This window comes from Hibiscus syriacus, unplaced genomic scaffold, assembly GCF_006381635.1.
Source record: "Hibiscus syriacus cultivar Baekdansim isolate YM2019G1 unplaced genomic scaffold, ASM638163v2 tig00110330_pilon, whole genome shotgun sequence".
In the NCBI taxonomy this organism is placed as follows: Eukaryota; Viridiplantae; Streptophyta; class Magnoliopsida; order Malvales; family Malvaceae; genus Hibiscus; species Hibiscus syriacus.
The window spans coordinates 74,730-90,927 of NW_024062686.1; the positions used below are offsets into that span (position 1 = coordinate 74,730).

Here is a 16,198-nt window from a genome sequence, read left to right on the forward strand (position 1 = left end):
ATAGTGCACTCCCACACAATAGATGGAATGTGTGTGTCTATGGTCTCCACCTCTCGACCAGTGCATAAATAAGGTTGGTTTCAAGGTTATAATGCCCTTCATATCTAGCTATGTAATCGAATCTAATCTCGGCTAAATACAACCAGACATGATTCAGTATCTCTAACTTAGTGTTAAGAATAAATGAATCTAATATACAATTATTCCCCTAATTAAATAAATAGTATACAAATTAAAATATAAACTAATACTACAAAAATAAATAAATAAAACATTCAAAACAATTAACATAACACAATTTCAAATTATTATCGTATTCACAAAATGGCTCGAGATATTATTCATATTTAAACGTAGCAATATGTCTTTCATTTTATAATTGCAAAACATAAAAAAAATAGCACAATCAAATATAATAAAATAATACACTATTTAATTATTATAATATAATAAAAATAATTTTACCTTCTAAAAATAATAACATAACCCACTTGAAACTTGTTAGAAGGAATGATAAAAGTAAAAATGATAGTATTTTTTTGGTGTAGATTGAGAGTTGTATGAGGTGAATGAAAGGTGTGGATGGTGATGCACGCCTTTCGTCGCGTGTCAGTTTTCCCTGTTAAGGCGCGGATGGTGATCCGTGCTTTGCTTGCGTGGTGCCAGCTCGAACGAAAACCCAGGAAAGGCACAGATGATGATCGACGCCTTTCATCCATGTCAACAAATGAGTATTAAATCGATAAAATTTGGTCAATATATATATATGATAGGTAATTAATAATTATTTGGTGATTTTTAAGTAAAAATGTAGAAGCCATAATTGATCTTCATTTAAATATAGTAAAGTACTATAACCCTCATATTTGATTTTTTTTAAGTTTAACTATATGGATGGTAACTTATCTTTGTGTATTATTCATTTTTTTATCTCTGATTTCATAAAACATAAGATATTATCATTTTTTTTATTTCATTAAAATATGGTCATCCCAAGCTAACTGTCGTTAACAATAATTAAATATTTTGGTATATTCACACATTTTATCCTTATTATTTACATATTCTCTCAATTTAATCATACTTTAATAAATAAATTATATATTTTTAAATAAAAATAAAAATAAAATATTTTTAAATTAAGTTAATAATAAAATATATTTGTTAAGTTGATATAAAATATTTTAACTTAATATATATATATATATAATTATATTATATATAATTCGGGTCACATGTATTCAGTTCATAATTTTTTTATTTTTTATTTAAATTATATTATTTTAAAAAAGTTATATAAAAAATTCTAAAATTTAAAATTTGAAAATCTATAATATATATAATCCATACATAAAGTTAAAAATTCAAATTACATAATTGAAATAAAATTTATTAAAAATTTAAAATAAAGAAATTAAATTAAATTTTGAATGTTTTGAAGTTAAAATAAATATTTTAAAAATAATTTAAAACATTAATGTAAAATAATTTAATAAATTAAGAATTTAGAACATTATGGTGTCAAAATTTAAGAAATTAGGATTTTAGAATGTTAGAGAAAAATAATTTGAGGATTATGAATAAAAATTTAATATAGAATAAAAATGAAAAATAAAAAGTATATAATAAATCAGGTATCGGGTTAGGGTACCCGGTTAACTAACATTTTGTGATCAACGCTCGACCCAGAAACCCGTCAGAGTACCCGACCCGAAAAATCGGGTATTTTTATTATAAATACCTGATATTTTTTAACTGGGTCAACGGGTTAGCTCAATCGGGTCGAGTATTTTTAAACAACCTTACTGGCATGACATGTGACATCATTCGATTAGAGGATTAAATTTATTTTAATTTATTAAAAATATGACTAAATTGAGAGTATATAAATAACATGGACAAAATATATGATTATATCAAAAATATTTAAATGATGTTAACTCAGTTAATTCAGAGTAACCACATCTTCATTAAATAAAAACAAAAATGATTATAAATTAATTAAATAAAAATAAAAGTTATCAAATTTTATATTATTTAAATAAGTTACAAATCCACGTAGATAATTTTTATCAGATTACAGCCGATAGTTTAACCGTCATTATCATCGACAGAAATGAAAAAGAAAACAGTAGAAAAATCCAAGTGCTGACATGGTACTAAATTACATAAAAAAAAAGCATTCCAAAGTATATTCTTTCACTAGCTTTTTTTTTATTATTATTGTTACAGGGACAGTGAGATATGTACGAGAACAATGTGAGGTGTATAGATATGGGGAAGTTAATGCTTTTTATTCTTTCAGTAGAGTATTATATTCCTTGAGCCATGCACTTCTTCATGTTAATTTGATTTTGGATTGAAATTGTCAAAGATAAAATGATAGATAATTGAATAATCATATGTAGATTCACATGCTCATTGATCTTTTAATGGGTAGTTTGATGGGATGAGCAGGAAGGATTGACTAAAGATGATGTGAAAATAGTGAAAAGTATCTGCCGTAGGGTAGAAACTGAGATAATGAAGCTGGAGGAGTTTTTATCTAAAAATCACCTAAAGAACAAATAATTACTTTTTAGAAATTCATTGACTAAATTTTACCGATCTAACACCTATTTGCTAACATGGATAGAAGGCGAGAATCATCAAGCTCGCCTTCCCTGGGTTTTCGTCTGAGCTGGCGCCACGTGGGCAACGTGCAAATCACCATCACGCCTTTGTCGAAAACCTGACACGCGACGGAAGGTGTGGATCACCATCAGCATATTTTATTATTCACATTGAATTATTGGGTACTCTATTATTACCCGAGGTTCGGCGACTCACTCATCCCCAAAACCATACGCTTACATGTTGTCACAAGGGGAAAAATACGTGTTATTTCAGATCGATGAGTTGGGATCAAAGTAACAATGGAGTCTTTGGGTCCAATGTGACAACCACCATATGTCCAACATCGGTACTGTATCCGACATATTATCGCGAACTATCATGAAAAATTCAAAAAGAATGATGAACGTCAATTACTTGTGTGCATAGGTATGTCTCAATACCTAATTTCATTTCTCCATCATTTTAATTTTTTTATGGGAACTTAACAGTAAGTACTACATTTGACGCTCAGGTTACGAACTACTTCTTTAAACGTTTGAGTCCATGCTTCAAGATCTGCGAGGAAAAAACGAGAAAGGGTAAATTACATCAGCCTCATCGATAAAGAAATGTGTCAAATGCATATGATGGTGGATATCAGTATGGACACATGACGACCAACTTAGTTGAGGGTATCAATTCGACCTTAAAGGGAGCGCGTCATTTACTAGTAACAACGTTGGTTAAAACGACAAATTTTAGTTTGGGAGCGCATTTTGCCAAGCTTAGGGGACAAGCTGAAACTTAGATGCAAAAACGATCATGTTTATCACCCAAGATTAGTTGCATATATACAAAAAAGAATTGTTGCTTCAAATGGAATGTCTGTAACAAGCTTCTCTCGAACCCATGAATTATTTCGTGTCACAAAAATGCCATGACCTCATCAAGGGATTGAAGCTAACTCGTTCAAAGTTAATCTACAAGACAGTTGGTATGACTGTGAGTTTTTTAAACTCTGAAGTATCAATGCTCCCATGTCATAGCAGATTACTCTTATACCTGTCAAGACTATAACCATTTTGTAGATCTCGTATACTGACTTTCAGAAGTATTTAAGGTGTATGAATTTGAGTTCCCCCATAGGTAATGAGAAAGACCTATATGAGGTTCAGAATTGGCTTCCGATTGTACCAGATCCGTCCTTATTAAAGGAGATAGGTCGTCCAAAATCCACCCGAATTCATTGTGATATGGATATTCAAGATACGTCCAAAGAAAACAAAAGATGTGGGTATTGTAGAAACCTAGGCCACAATAGGAAAAATGACCATCTCTTTTATCATCACGTAACCATTGATGCTATGACAATGAAATTGTTTTTTTTCTGAAATCTCAATTTGTGTCATTTCATTTTCGTTTACTTTCAATTAATGTCATTTGAGCATCACTAAGTAATGGGCTACTCAAGTGAAAATTAAGTAAAAACATTACAAACTAAATAATAAAAACAATTAAATACACACATTAAATACAAACGATACAATTCAAACAATTAACTAATAAAAACATTAACAAACAAAATAAATAAAAAATTTCATAATTAAATAAAAACATTACATTTGTTGATAAATAAAGAAAATTAAATAAAAACATTACAAACTAAACAAGTCTATAAGATATTTGAGTATTGAATGTGTTCCACAGGGCGGTGACTGTCTATTTCGATGAGGGTTTCTTCGTATAAGTTTTTCTTCATCCTCACTCTCATCGTCATCATCATCAGCAGTAGCAGCTATATTTTGCTGATGAGGGACGAACGACGATGTAGTACCTCTATAGAATAAGGACTCTGGAGGTGTATGACTAACCATCCCACCGCTCATAGAAAACTATGAAAACTGCGAAAATATCGACATCGATGATTGCGAAAACTAGGTCAGAGGTGTATGAGTCTGTGGTGAAACATCACCTGCCAAATAAGTAGTATATGAAGCCCACGCTGGATCTATAAGCATAGAACTATAATATCCACCAAGAGGTGTCATAAAACCCTACGACGATGGCATTTGAACCGGCTGTAGTGGCATCTAAAATGGCTACGGTGGCGTCTGACCCGGCTATGGTGGCATCTGAAACATTTACGGTGCCATCTAAAATGGTTGTATCCCCATCTAAAACTGATGCAGAATGTAAACCTGTGTAGACGATGGCTGGTGTGATGGTTCTGGTACTGCAGCTGAGGATAAACCAAGTGACTGCTCTCTGTCCATGAGTCGGGGGGAAGATAGTGCTGTGAGGGTGGATTATTTTCTCGACGTCGATGAATGCTCTTGTCTCGTGCTTCCTTGAAAAATAGGAACGACTTCCCATTCGTGTTGAACCACTAATAATAATAATCTGTAACCTAATAATGATCCACATAAATCATCTCTCTACGGGGAATACGTCCACATCGATCTTCCCAGATCATTACCCATTCGTTGTGCTTCATCAGCCAGTTGACTTCTTTTTTTCCCCGTCTATTGATGTTATGTAAATTGTCTATATTCCTAGGTGCTTTAGGAATAGATTGCACGAAACCAAATTGGCGAAGCACGCGATCAGTGAGATGCCACTCGACAATAACATAATATATCAGAGGGGCCACCGTCATCTATACATCTAATGGGGCACTCAAGTAAGGTGGGATGCAATGCCTCATTTCTTCAGTAGCATAAGGAGTCCATTGAAACTAAAACAAATATATATATAATTCTTATCAAAATAATATTTCAAATATATAACAATAATTAAATATAAGTAATAAAATTTAAATACATACCCATATACGAGTCTTTTGATCAATGAGTGGCCGAATTTCTTTCAATTCGTCTGGTATATCACAATGATCTTTCCTTATACATGACCACCTATTCAGTGTAAAAAAAAATTTCATTATATACTCAGAAAAATTATTTATATACGAACTCAGTATTGAAAATTATCTCAACAATAACGTGAAGACTAACAGATTTTTCACAATCAGACATAAAAATGGCATGCGATACCACGCCCATAATTGCAGAAAAATGAGAGATCCTCCGATAGCATTTTTTCGATAATCAGATGCTTGGCACATTTCTCTATACATAGATGGTAAAATCGTAGAGCCTCAACTGAATGAACCAGCAACTCGAAAATCTGTGAGGTGATGCAACAACATACAATGAACTTGGTTGCAAGATTTATTGGGCATCAAGATCCCTCCTATGAGTTGTAATATGTAAGTCCGAGAAAATATTTTAGCCTATTCTACGGAACAATTGTCGCTCAATTGTAAAAAATTTGTAGCCATCCATGATAACGGTATTCGACCACCGTTGAAATTAGGCTAGATACCTCCAATATACTCATCACACAAGGAATGTCAATCATCATCCGCCATACCAGAAATGACATCCCTATCTACCGAAAGCCCCAAATATAAAGAAACATCCTCTAGTGTAATAGTGCACTCCTCACACGATAAATGGAATGTGTGTGTATCTGGTCTCCACCTCTGAACCGGTGCATAAATAAGGTTAGATTCAAGGTTACAATACCCTTCATATCTAGCTATGTAAACGAATCCAGCCTCGGCTAAGTACTGCCAGACACGATTCGATACTCTAACTTAGCGTTACGAATAAATGGATCTAATATACGGTCATTCCCCTAATTAAATAAATAATATACAAATTAAAATATAAACTAATACTAAAAATAAATAAATAAATAAAGCATTCACAATAATTAACATAACACAATTTAAAATTTTTACCGTGTTTATAAAATGACTCGAGATATGATTACTATCTAAACGCAACAACCCGCCTTCCATTTTATAAATACAAAACATAAAAAATTAGTGCAATAACATATAATAAAATAATAAACTATTTAATGATTATAATAAAATAAAAAATTATTTTCTAAAAACAATAACACGACTCACTCTAAACTTGTTAGAATGAATGATAAAAGGAAGAAGAAAAATATTTTTTTTTGTGGTTTGAGAGTTGTATGAGGGGGTATTTTTAGGGGAAAGAATAAGTGATAATTAAAAGGAGTAATGGAAGGGTGGGGTATTTATGGAAGGCGCGGATGATGAATCGTGCTTTTACTGTATGGCATCAGCGCGGACAAAAACTCAAGAAACGTGCGTTTGATGATCCGTGTCTTTCGTCTATATCGGCAAATGGATGTTATAACGGTAAAATTCAGTCCATAAGGGTCTGATAGGTAATTATTGAATTTTTTTTGAGGATTCTTGAGTAAGAACGTTGTGCAGCTAGAAATGATAATACATGGAAAGTGGTGGGGGCCATTGCTTTGAAAATTGCAGTAGCAGGTCAGGAAAAAAAGGCTATTCTAATTGTATCATAAACATACTGGTCCACATAATTAACACAAATCTTTCTAGGTACAGAGATTCTGAAGTAAAAAAAAAAACTTAATACTAAAATAATTATCTAAACCATACCTAGATTCTAAATTATTTTTTAACTCTTATATCTAACTAACATTATAAACGTTACTCATTTAGATGTTTGGAATATCAACGGCGTTAATTTTCTCCGTTAAATGATACATGTAACAATCTAGTGATTTTGAAATTTATTTTGTTTTAAAAAAATATTATATCTATAAAAAACTATAATTTCTCTTAAATTATAAAAAAGTCCCAAATTGCATAAAATCACCAAATCCTATCCTTAACATGTCGTCGCAGCAGCCTTTTAGGTCGCGACTGCCGCCGCCGATGTAGTCCATGTCATCCTCTTAGTCATACGCCATTACAGTTGTCGTCGATTGGCCTTCGATGTCGCGTGAGAACACGATTTTCATTCTAGGGTTCGCGAGGTATGAAACGTCGATTCATCCATCGATCGATCACGATTTCATAGGAATTTTGGTTGCATGGGGGAGATGAGTTTGGGTGGAGTTTCGGCGACGACAAAGGGAGACGATCGACTTGGGTTTAGCATTTGAAATGAATATTTTCAAAGTTTTGGGATTATTTTAAAATGTTTATATTTTTCTTTAAATATATATATATATATAATTTTATTTTTTTAATTTTGAATAAATTTTTTAAAAGCATTGACACGCGTCACTTAATGGAAAAATTAAATCGTTGACTACCCAGACATTTAAATGGGTAAAGTTTATATCGTTAGACAACTAAATGAGTCAAAAAATAATTTAGGCATATATTCAAGAAAAATTATATAGTTTGGGCACTTATTTTGATATTTAAAAAAAACTAAATTAACACAATTATTTTCCTCTGTATATTAAGATTTCTTATGCTCCAAATTTGTTCTCAGCAAAAGCAGCCGTCTCTATCTGTCGTTTTTCAAGTTGATCAATTATATCATTGAATTTGGCTAAATAATTTTGATGCTCATCCATCAAATCTGTCAAATAAAAAAAAAGCAAAAGAGAAAAGGTAATTGAATGGACATCGTCACATCACGTGAAATAAAATTTTGCTGCACTTCTCCTTGCTCACCTCAATTGGTTTGAAGTGGAAGAATGCATGCAGCTGACTAGGTCATGGTTGACATTCTGGTAAATTTGTGGATGTCAACCGTCGAACATTATGCAATCTGCATAACTGTTTGTTGTCTTGCTTTTGTATGTATCCTAGCTGTGTGGAGTTGCAGGAAGACCATTTAATGTAAGGCTATTCAATTTTCAAGCCATGTGATTACTTAAGTTTGAAAACTTTGATATTGGATTAACGACCATTCGATTTAGGCAAAAAGCTAAGATCTTTAGAACCAAATCTGGGTTATTGGGGAAGTCGAATTTCAGGCTGTAAAGAGCGAACAGATAGGCACATGCGCCCCACGACAGGCCGAATAAATAGACTGTAAATTCTGATCTATTGGGTAAAATGACCTTCATGTTTGTAGACCCAATGGATCCAACCTGAGAGACCCAGTAATCGGATCCATATTCTGATCTATTGGGTAAAATAACTTTTGCTCAGCTTAAAGGTAGAGGCCCCAACAGCTACCCACCGGCCCGGTGCACATGCAAAAGCCACTGTTTCGCTTACGGTGTAACAAAAACAAAGAACGAATCTGTTTAGAGTCTCGACTTGAATTCTCATGTAATAACTAATTACCAGTAAAGAAAAATGTTAAAGACTGCATTTTTCTTCTTGATACCAATCTGGGTCTTAGCTTTAAACTCGGCTATGGACGCATCTTCACTTTCGAGATGCACCACCGCTTCTCTCAACGCGTGCACAACTCCATTGGAAAACTCTCGCATTGGCCTTTAAAAGACTCCTTCGAATACTACGCCGTCTTAGCTCAACGGGATCGCCGCCTCCGCGGCTGAACTATTTAATCAATTTAGTCCATCTCTAATTCTCATTTTATTAGGCTGAACTATTTAACTAAGGAGGTTTCTTCTACGCTCGACGAGCAACGATGAACACCACTAACGACGAGTACCATTAATTTAATTTATAAAAAATTAAATTTTGGGTACCAATTAGACAATTTTTCATAAATTTCCTCGGCTTCAATATTAAAAAGGGCAGAGAATCAGGTGCGGAAACGAAAAAAACTCCCAAAATAGAAGGGTTATCCCGCCAAAAACAGAAATTTATAATAGAATCATAAAATAAAAACAGGGGTAAACTCTATTGACCACCTAACTATTTAGGCTTTTTACTTTTATCATTGATCTTTTAATTTTATCAATCAGATCACCTAACTATTTAATTGTTATCAATCAAGCCACGCGAAATAAAATTGGTATAATTATAGCTTTGGTCCTTCATAGTTATATATTCTATCAATTTGTTCCTAATTTTAATTTGATTTAATAAAATTAGATGGAAAATTAAAGGAAGTAGAAGGTAGAATGTAAGAGGGCGAGGTGGGATTCAAACTTGCAATCTTTGGGTTGAAATCAACGCCCAAACCTTTGAGCTACATACACTGCTTGACATTCATATGCAACATATGGTATATAACTTTAAGGAATGATAGAAACAAGAAAGGAAGTAAAAAATAATTTTAGTTTTAATTTAAGTAATAAATTTCAATTTTTTAAAATAATTCTATATATATTTTTAACCAAGTTTTTATAATATATTTTCATATTTTTAATAAAAAATTTGAGTTAAAATATATAAAATTATTAATAAAAAAATATTAATTTAATGATTATATATATATATCAATTGTTTTTAACTTTATAAAAAATAATTTTTTAAATAGTTTTGAGTTAAATATATATATATAGTTATTAATATAATTTTAAAATTATTACTTAAGTTAAAAATATTTAATTTGATGATTATATATTTAAATTATTGTTAAATTTATCAAATAATTTCATATATTTTTTAATAAAAATAAATTTAGTTATATATATATATATGTAATTATTAATAAAAATGTCTCATTTGTTACAGTTTTTATATACTGAATATTGCATCAAATGGCAAGTATAAATGGATAATGGGGCTGCTCAGTGACTTAGGTGTGTCCAACCAGTCCAAAGGGCACAGGATCGAGCCTCATCACCCCTTTCTTTTGTGTTTTCTGCTTCTACTAATTTTCCATTCAATTTGATGGTGACACGTGTCACCATCTGGTTGGGTGGAAAATAAAATAAATTAATATTAATAAAAAAATCTCAACTTATATTGTGACACATGTCATAATTTGATTAGAGGATTACAATTAATAAATCAAATAAAAATTAAGATCAAATTAATAGAATATATAACTATTGAGGACCAAATATGTAATTATATCAATTTTATTAACTGTCACGTCACCACTCCTGTCAGTTGTTAATGGCGGGTGGTTTGGTTGACAACAAGTAAAAGTTAAGTGGTTTGACTGATAAAATTAAAAGATCGATGGTAAAAGTAAAACGGCTAATGATATAATTTACCCTAAAAACAAATGGTTTGGACGAGACCTACATGCCCAACCAGAGTTGGGATGACACTAGGGATAGCAATGGATACTGGACCCGACCTAAATTCGTAGATCCATATATGTTTGTAGGTCCTAAAATTATAGACCCGATGGGTCTGAATTGGATATGAATCTTTTGATTAAAGTACAAGTTCAGGTCTGGTTATGATACTAAGATATCGAGCCTGGACCCATTTATAAAAAAGTCTTCCTATGATTTTAAAATATATATAAACATTACATAATATGTTTTAAAATATATATAAATATTTTACAAGGAGACACCTGAGTTCTTATAGAGTTGAGTTTTTAAACTCGGCTTGCAACAATAAAATATTTTATAATCTACATTTTTAATGTTTGTATTATTCAAAAGATATTTGTGTAATTTTTTTGTAGTTTTTTTAAGACCTTAGTTTATCTTTTTTTATTCTGTTACTATTTGTATTGAAATTAATCTTTCCTCAATTGGAGATGTGATGTAAAATTAGTCAATAACATTTTTATTACGTTAAAAATATGTCAAATGACCTTTTTTAACAAACCCGTTTTGGACTCGTTTTAGACCTGAATCCGTGAGATCTTATGGATATGGATATGGGTCTCAATTTTCTAAACCCACGGATCCGGGGTAAGTTTGAATCCAATATATAAAATTGGGTCTGGATCTAAATCTAACTAGATTCGATCCAGATTTAAATCTAGTTGGATCCTATCCAGATCTAACCCGTTGTCATCCCTAGGTGACACCGCCGTAAAGATTTATTTGATTTATTAAATCTTATCTTTTTTTTTTATAAAATCTTATAATAATTTCTTTGATTTCTTCAATCATTGCACCCTTAGACTTTTTTAATGATATCATAAAGATGAAATTGTACTGCAACCTACTATATTACCTCCCCTTACCCCATTACATATGGGAACAAGTGACATCCATTTTTATAAAGATGAAATTGATTTGAAGTTTTATAAATATCGATAAATTCAAGTATCGAATTATTAAAATATTAATTATATGAAAAATTATGAAAGTGATACGCTTAGTGGATCCCGTGAATAAATTATGCTTCCCATGATTTAAAGCTACTTTTGTTGATGCATGAACATCCATTTTGATGGGTATTGGGTGTTATGCTGCAATATGCATGTTTTAGGGAATAGAGTTTAACATCTACAGCCCTAATACATCATCCAAAAGCTCAAAGGTTCCCTGTAACAGTGCCATGTGCGAACATCATAGAAGATGTTCTTCACCTTGGAATAATTGTCCTTGTCAAGTTGACTATCTGTCGGACGGCACTTCATCGATCGAATTCTGGCGGAGGATGTCTTGCACTTAACCCAAGATGTCGATGGAAATGAACCCGTCGAGGCCAATGTCACTTTCGGGTTTGTAAGTCTCCCAGACACAGATCGATCCCTGTCTATAAATTCATGTAGCTTCTCAAAATGTAGCTATATTCTTCTAAGAGTAAATGTTTCAATTCCTTGTCACGTTTTCTTTAATTCGATTCAGAAAATTTCATGACCGGTTATCGTATCGTCTTCGATCGAGAGAAGATGGTACCCGACTGGAAAGCATCAGACTGTAAGTAGCCTTTCTGTTCTGTTGGCATATCTAGTTTATCTCATACATCTTTTAACAATGAGATCTGATTTTCATAGGTTACGATATCGTGACCTCGAACACTCTACCGGTGATACCGCCGATGGCAGTTCCTTCTGCTGTCGCCGTCAATCCGGAAGCCACAGCGGGAAATGGCAATCATTCTGGCGTTCCAGGGGCATCTTCACCCATGCCTCTACCACTAAGAATCAAAATGTTTTTTTTTTGTGTGGATAAAATGTATGTATTATATCCAAAAGAACCAAATTCTCATTTGTTCTCTATTAAATTTCATAGTTTGTCATCGATTTCTATCAAACTAAATATTTGGTAAAAATAAATGTATTACAGTAAAATGCCCCGTGAACACCATGGCTAACATAAAAAGGGGCCTTAATCGTGCTTGAAAAAGGAGCTTCATTAAGGCAAGTAACCACTGTGATTGTTACACCCGAACCTCCTTTTTGACCAAACGAGAATCTTTTTTTTTCTTTTTCCTGTTGTTGGACCAGACGTTAGCAATGGCCGGGAGTGTTGTCCTAATCTTGTTATAGATGCAATCCATAAAAATTCGGTTAATAAAATTTGGGTAATTCAGTTCGGTCGGTTAACCGAATTAATCGTTTGAACACCTCTATTGAGAGAAAAAAAACACTTGTTTCAAGCTGTCACTAAATCAAATGTTCCAACGAATGCTTGGGTATTCATCAATTTAGTTGCATGTAATATTAGAAAATTAATCCTCACAAGCCATAGTTACAATAGGAAGTTGGGTTATTTTTAATATAGATATGAAAATGACAGAGTTCAGTTGCATGGGAGAGTTTGTGGTCGGATGAAGGATGCTTAATAAACACTACTTCATCCTTGCTTGAAGAAGCAATTCATGACTATATACAATGGGGCCACCTGCAGGTCACCTCACCTTCGTCACTAAAGGATCCCTCTGGTTCACTATAAATCTCCAAACTTTCCCATGCAAAAAACAAGCTCGAATCTACTTGTGAGTCGGTAAAATAAGACGACGACATGCCTTTATTCGTAGCGGTACTGACCTTAGTTGTCCTTGTGTTGCCATCTTCTTCGCCGGCCATTGCTCTTAGCCTGAATCACTACGAGAAAACCTGTCCCGACGTCGAGTCGATAGTTGCAAAAGCTGTCAAGAGTGCCACTGTGAAGGATAAGACGGTCCCTGCTGCCCTTCTCCGAATGCATTTTCATGATTGCTTTATAAGGGTAATCGGTGTGGATTTTAGAGATTTCATCTTCGAAGTTCGGTTTCAAGATTGACTAATACATTCAAATGGCCTTTTCTTTTCAGGGTTGTGATGCTTCTGTGCTGTTGTACTCGAAGGGAAACAATAAAGCCGAAAAAGACGGACCTGCAAATCTTTCATTGCATGCGTTCTATGTTGTAGAAAATGCAAAGAAAGAAGTTGAAGCACAGTGTCCTGGTGTAGTTTCGTGTGCTGATATTTTGGCTTTTGCTGCAAGGGATGCTGTTGTGCTAGTAAGACATTCTTTCATGCAGATTGTAAGTTCTATATGTGTAATATATGCATACGGTCGATCTAATGGTGTCTATACGATCAATTCGTTATAGTCCGGAGGTCCTACGTGGGATGTGCCTAAGGGAAGAAAAGACGGGAGAACGTCGAAGGCTAGCGAAACCATACAATTGCCAGCTCCAACCTTCAACATATCTCAACTGCAGCAAAGCTTCTCTCAGAGAGGCCTATCTATGGATGACCTAGTAGCTCTTTCAGGTTATCTGAAATGATAACATTTTATATGTTCATGGGATTAAGAAGGCAATCTCATAAAGGGGAACCATTGATGACACTTTTCGCAGAAAAAAAGAAGGCAATCTCAGTTGCCGAATATGCTCTTCTTTTGATCATCGACGAGATATTTACTCTAAAGCTTCTCCTTAAATGAAAAATAAACTACCTCAATTATCAGTATAGAGAAGGCGGTTTCTTTACCGGTAATCTCGTCGCTGTCTCTGCAATCACCGTCGTGGCGGCCGGTTACGTTTATTCAACGATACTGGATTTGAAAGATTGTCGAAACGTTGCGTTTGAATGGAGTCATAAGATCTAGACAACTGAGATTAACGGTCATGATTAAGAAGGCGACATGGTTAAGAATGGCCCATGGGAAGATCTTAATACACGTTGCACGTATACAATCATTTATCTTCTCTCTCTTTTATCTATTTTTTTCATTTTCTATATTTATCGATAATTTACTTACATTGCTTGCACCAAGTGTTTCGAATCATCATCAGCATCAACTCGGTGCTCTTCTCTCTTTACTCAATCCAACTGAAGTGGGGTGAAAAACAGGTGGATTTCAGGAATTCAAGTTGTTGGAACGACTTGGGGAAGGAAGCCAGCCTACCGCCATAATCGGCGAAGTTGCTGATGACATGAACTTGGATCTTGAGGTGATGAGCATGGAAGCCATTCATTCCAAGCATGTGGATGCAAATCTGCTGGCTGAGTTCGTCCCGTGTCCTGTTCTACTTTTACCATTGTAGGATGTGTAGTGTTCGAGATTGAATTCGAATATGTTGCAAATGCCAGTTTTCTTCTAGGCTTTTGTGATTGCCATTGAAGTTGTTGAAATGCTAATTTATTTTTGCTTTAGAAGAGGTTAGGAAATGACATATTAGCATTATCCATACATGGCTGAGCTTTTAGCATAATCGGCTTATTAGTAGAGGTAGCAATTGGGACATTCAGATCAGGTTCAAGTCGGGTCATTTCGGGTTTAGACTATTTCGATTTAGATTCGGGTTAGGGAGCGGATCTGGTTCGGATTTAGTTCGGATCGGGTCAAAGTCGGATCAGTTGGTTTTCGATTTGTGTTAATATCAAATCGGTTGGCGTCGAGTCGGGTCGATTAGTTTCGGTTCGGGTCAACTATTAGATTTTCAGGTCAATTCAGGCTGGTTTCAATTCGGGTCAACCTTTATATTATTAGGTCAACCTTTGTCATCATAACTTTCAATGTTGCTATGTATTGTCTCATCCCAAATTCAGAGCTAAAGGTTTTAGTCTTAGTCAATCAAATTAATAAATCTTTAAAATCAATAATTTTATGTGAATATATATTGTCATAGTCTAATTCAGTTATTTCATTAATATAGAGATTGTCTTTTGAGTGAGAAAGATCATTGAACCATTAAATTATTACTAAAAGTGATTGTTAACTAGTAGTATAATATAAAATAAGAATAAAACATACTATCATTTTACTATTTATCAATAATAATAATAATAAATTATTCATTCACTTGAAATTAATTATTGGTCAAGATCGGGTCAAAGTTACGTTCAAATCGGTTGTAAGTAAACTAAATTTGAGTTGCTTTTGGTTCGGGTTAATTTTGGTTTTGATTGCTTTTGGTTTAATTAAAATTTGGGTCGATTTTGGTTTGATTCGAGTTATTCGGACTTTGGATCAATTTTAGATTAGATCATTCCACTTGAATTTATTTTGAGTTTTGAATCGAATAAATCGATTTGGATAATCGGATTAGAGTCAAATTTTCCAGGTATAGTAATTTTAATTTGAAAAACGCTGAATTTCTGTACCTACTCGAATTCTGTTTCCCAAAAACCACTCAACATAGACCAACGAAATCGAGCAGTAAATAGAATGCTCTTCCGGAAGTATAACTTCCCAATAAGAAGAAATTAGTAATTATTCTCTTAAAAACAATCGGAAGGTGGCGAAAATAATGCCTAGGTCCATGGAATTGGAATTAGGTGTACATACAACATTTTCCTTAAAACGAATATTATATTAAAATTAATGTTAAAAATAATTAAGAAAAAAAGGTTTTAATTAAAAATAGATTAAATTAGAAAAGAATTACACTTGAATATTTTCAAAAACAATTACACTTTTATTTTTATTTATTTTTAATAATCTAAGATAATTATAATGTAGTATATGTTCGTAACTATTTTAATCTATTGATAACATAGACATAGGGATGGTAGCAGGT

The 16,198-nt window shown here is 33.1% G+C and overlaps 1 protein-coding gene across 1 annotated transcript; it reads left to right on the top strand.

The window, feature by feature from the left end:
* The first annotated feature begins 13,175 nt into the window (after positions 1-13,175).
* On the top strand, positions 13,176-14,722 carry LOC120119054 (peroxidase 64-like). Its single transcript, XM_039138959.1, has 4 exons — positions 13,176-13,416; positions 13,502-13,690; positions 13,784-13,946; positions 14,529-14,722. The coding sequence occupies exons 1-4, from the start codon at positions 13,210-13,212 to the stop codon at positions 14,720-14,722; spliced, it is 753 nt and encodes a 250-aa protein (XP_038994890.1). The 5' UTR covers positions 13,176-13,209.
* Positions 14,723-16,198: the final 1,476 nt, after the last annotated feature.

Excerpts from the sequence above, each read along its gene's own strand:
- LOC120119054 (XM_039138959.1), top strand. The coding sequence starts at position 13,210 with ATGCCTTTATTCGTAGCGGTACTGACCTTAGTTGTCCTTGTGTTGCCA. Across the intron at positions 13,417-13,501 it reads TTCATGATTGCTTTATAAGG|GGTTGTGATGCTTCTGTGCT; the intron begins GTAATCGGTGTG and ends TTTTCTTTTCAG. Across the intron at positions 13,947-14,528 it reads TGACCTAGTAGCTCTTTCAG|GTGGATTTCAGGAATTCAAG; the intron begins GTTATCTGAAAT and ends GGTGAAAAACAG.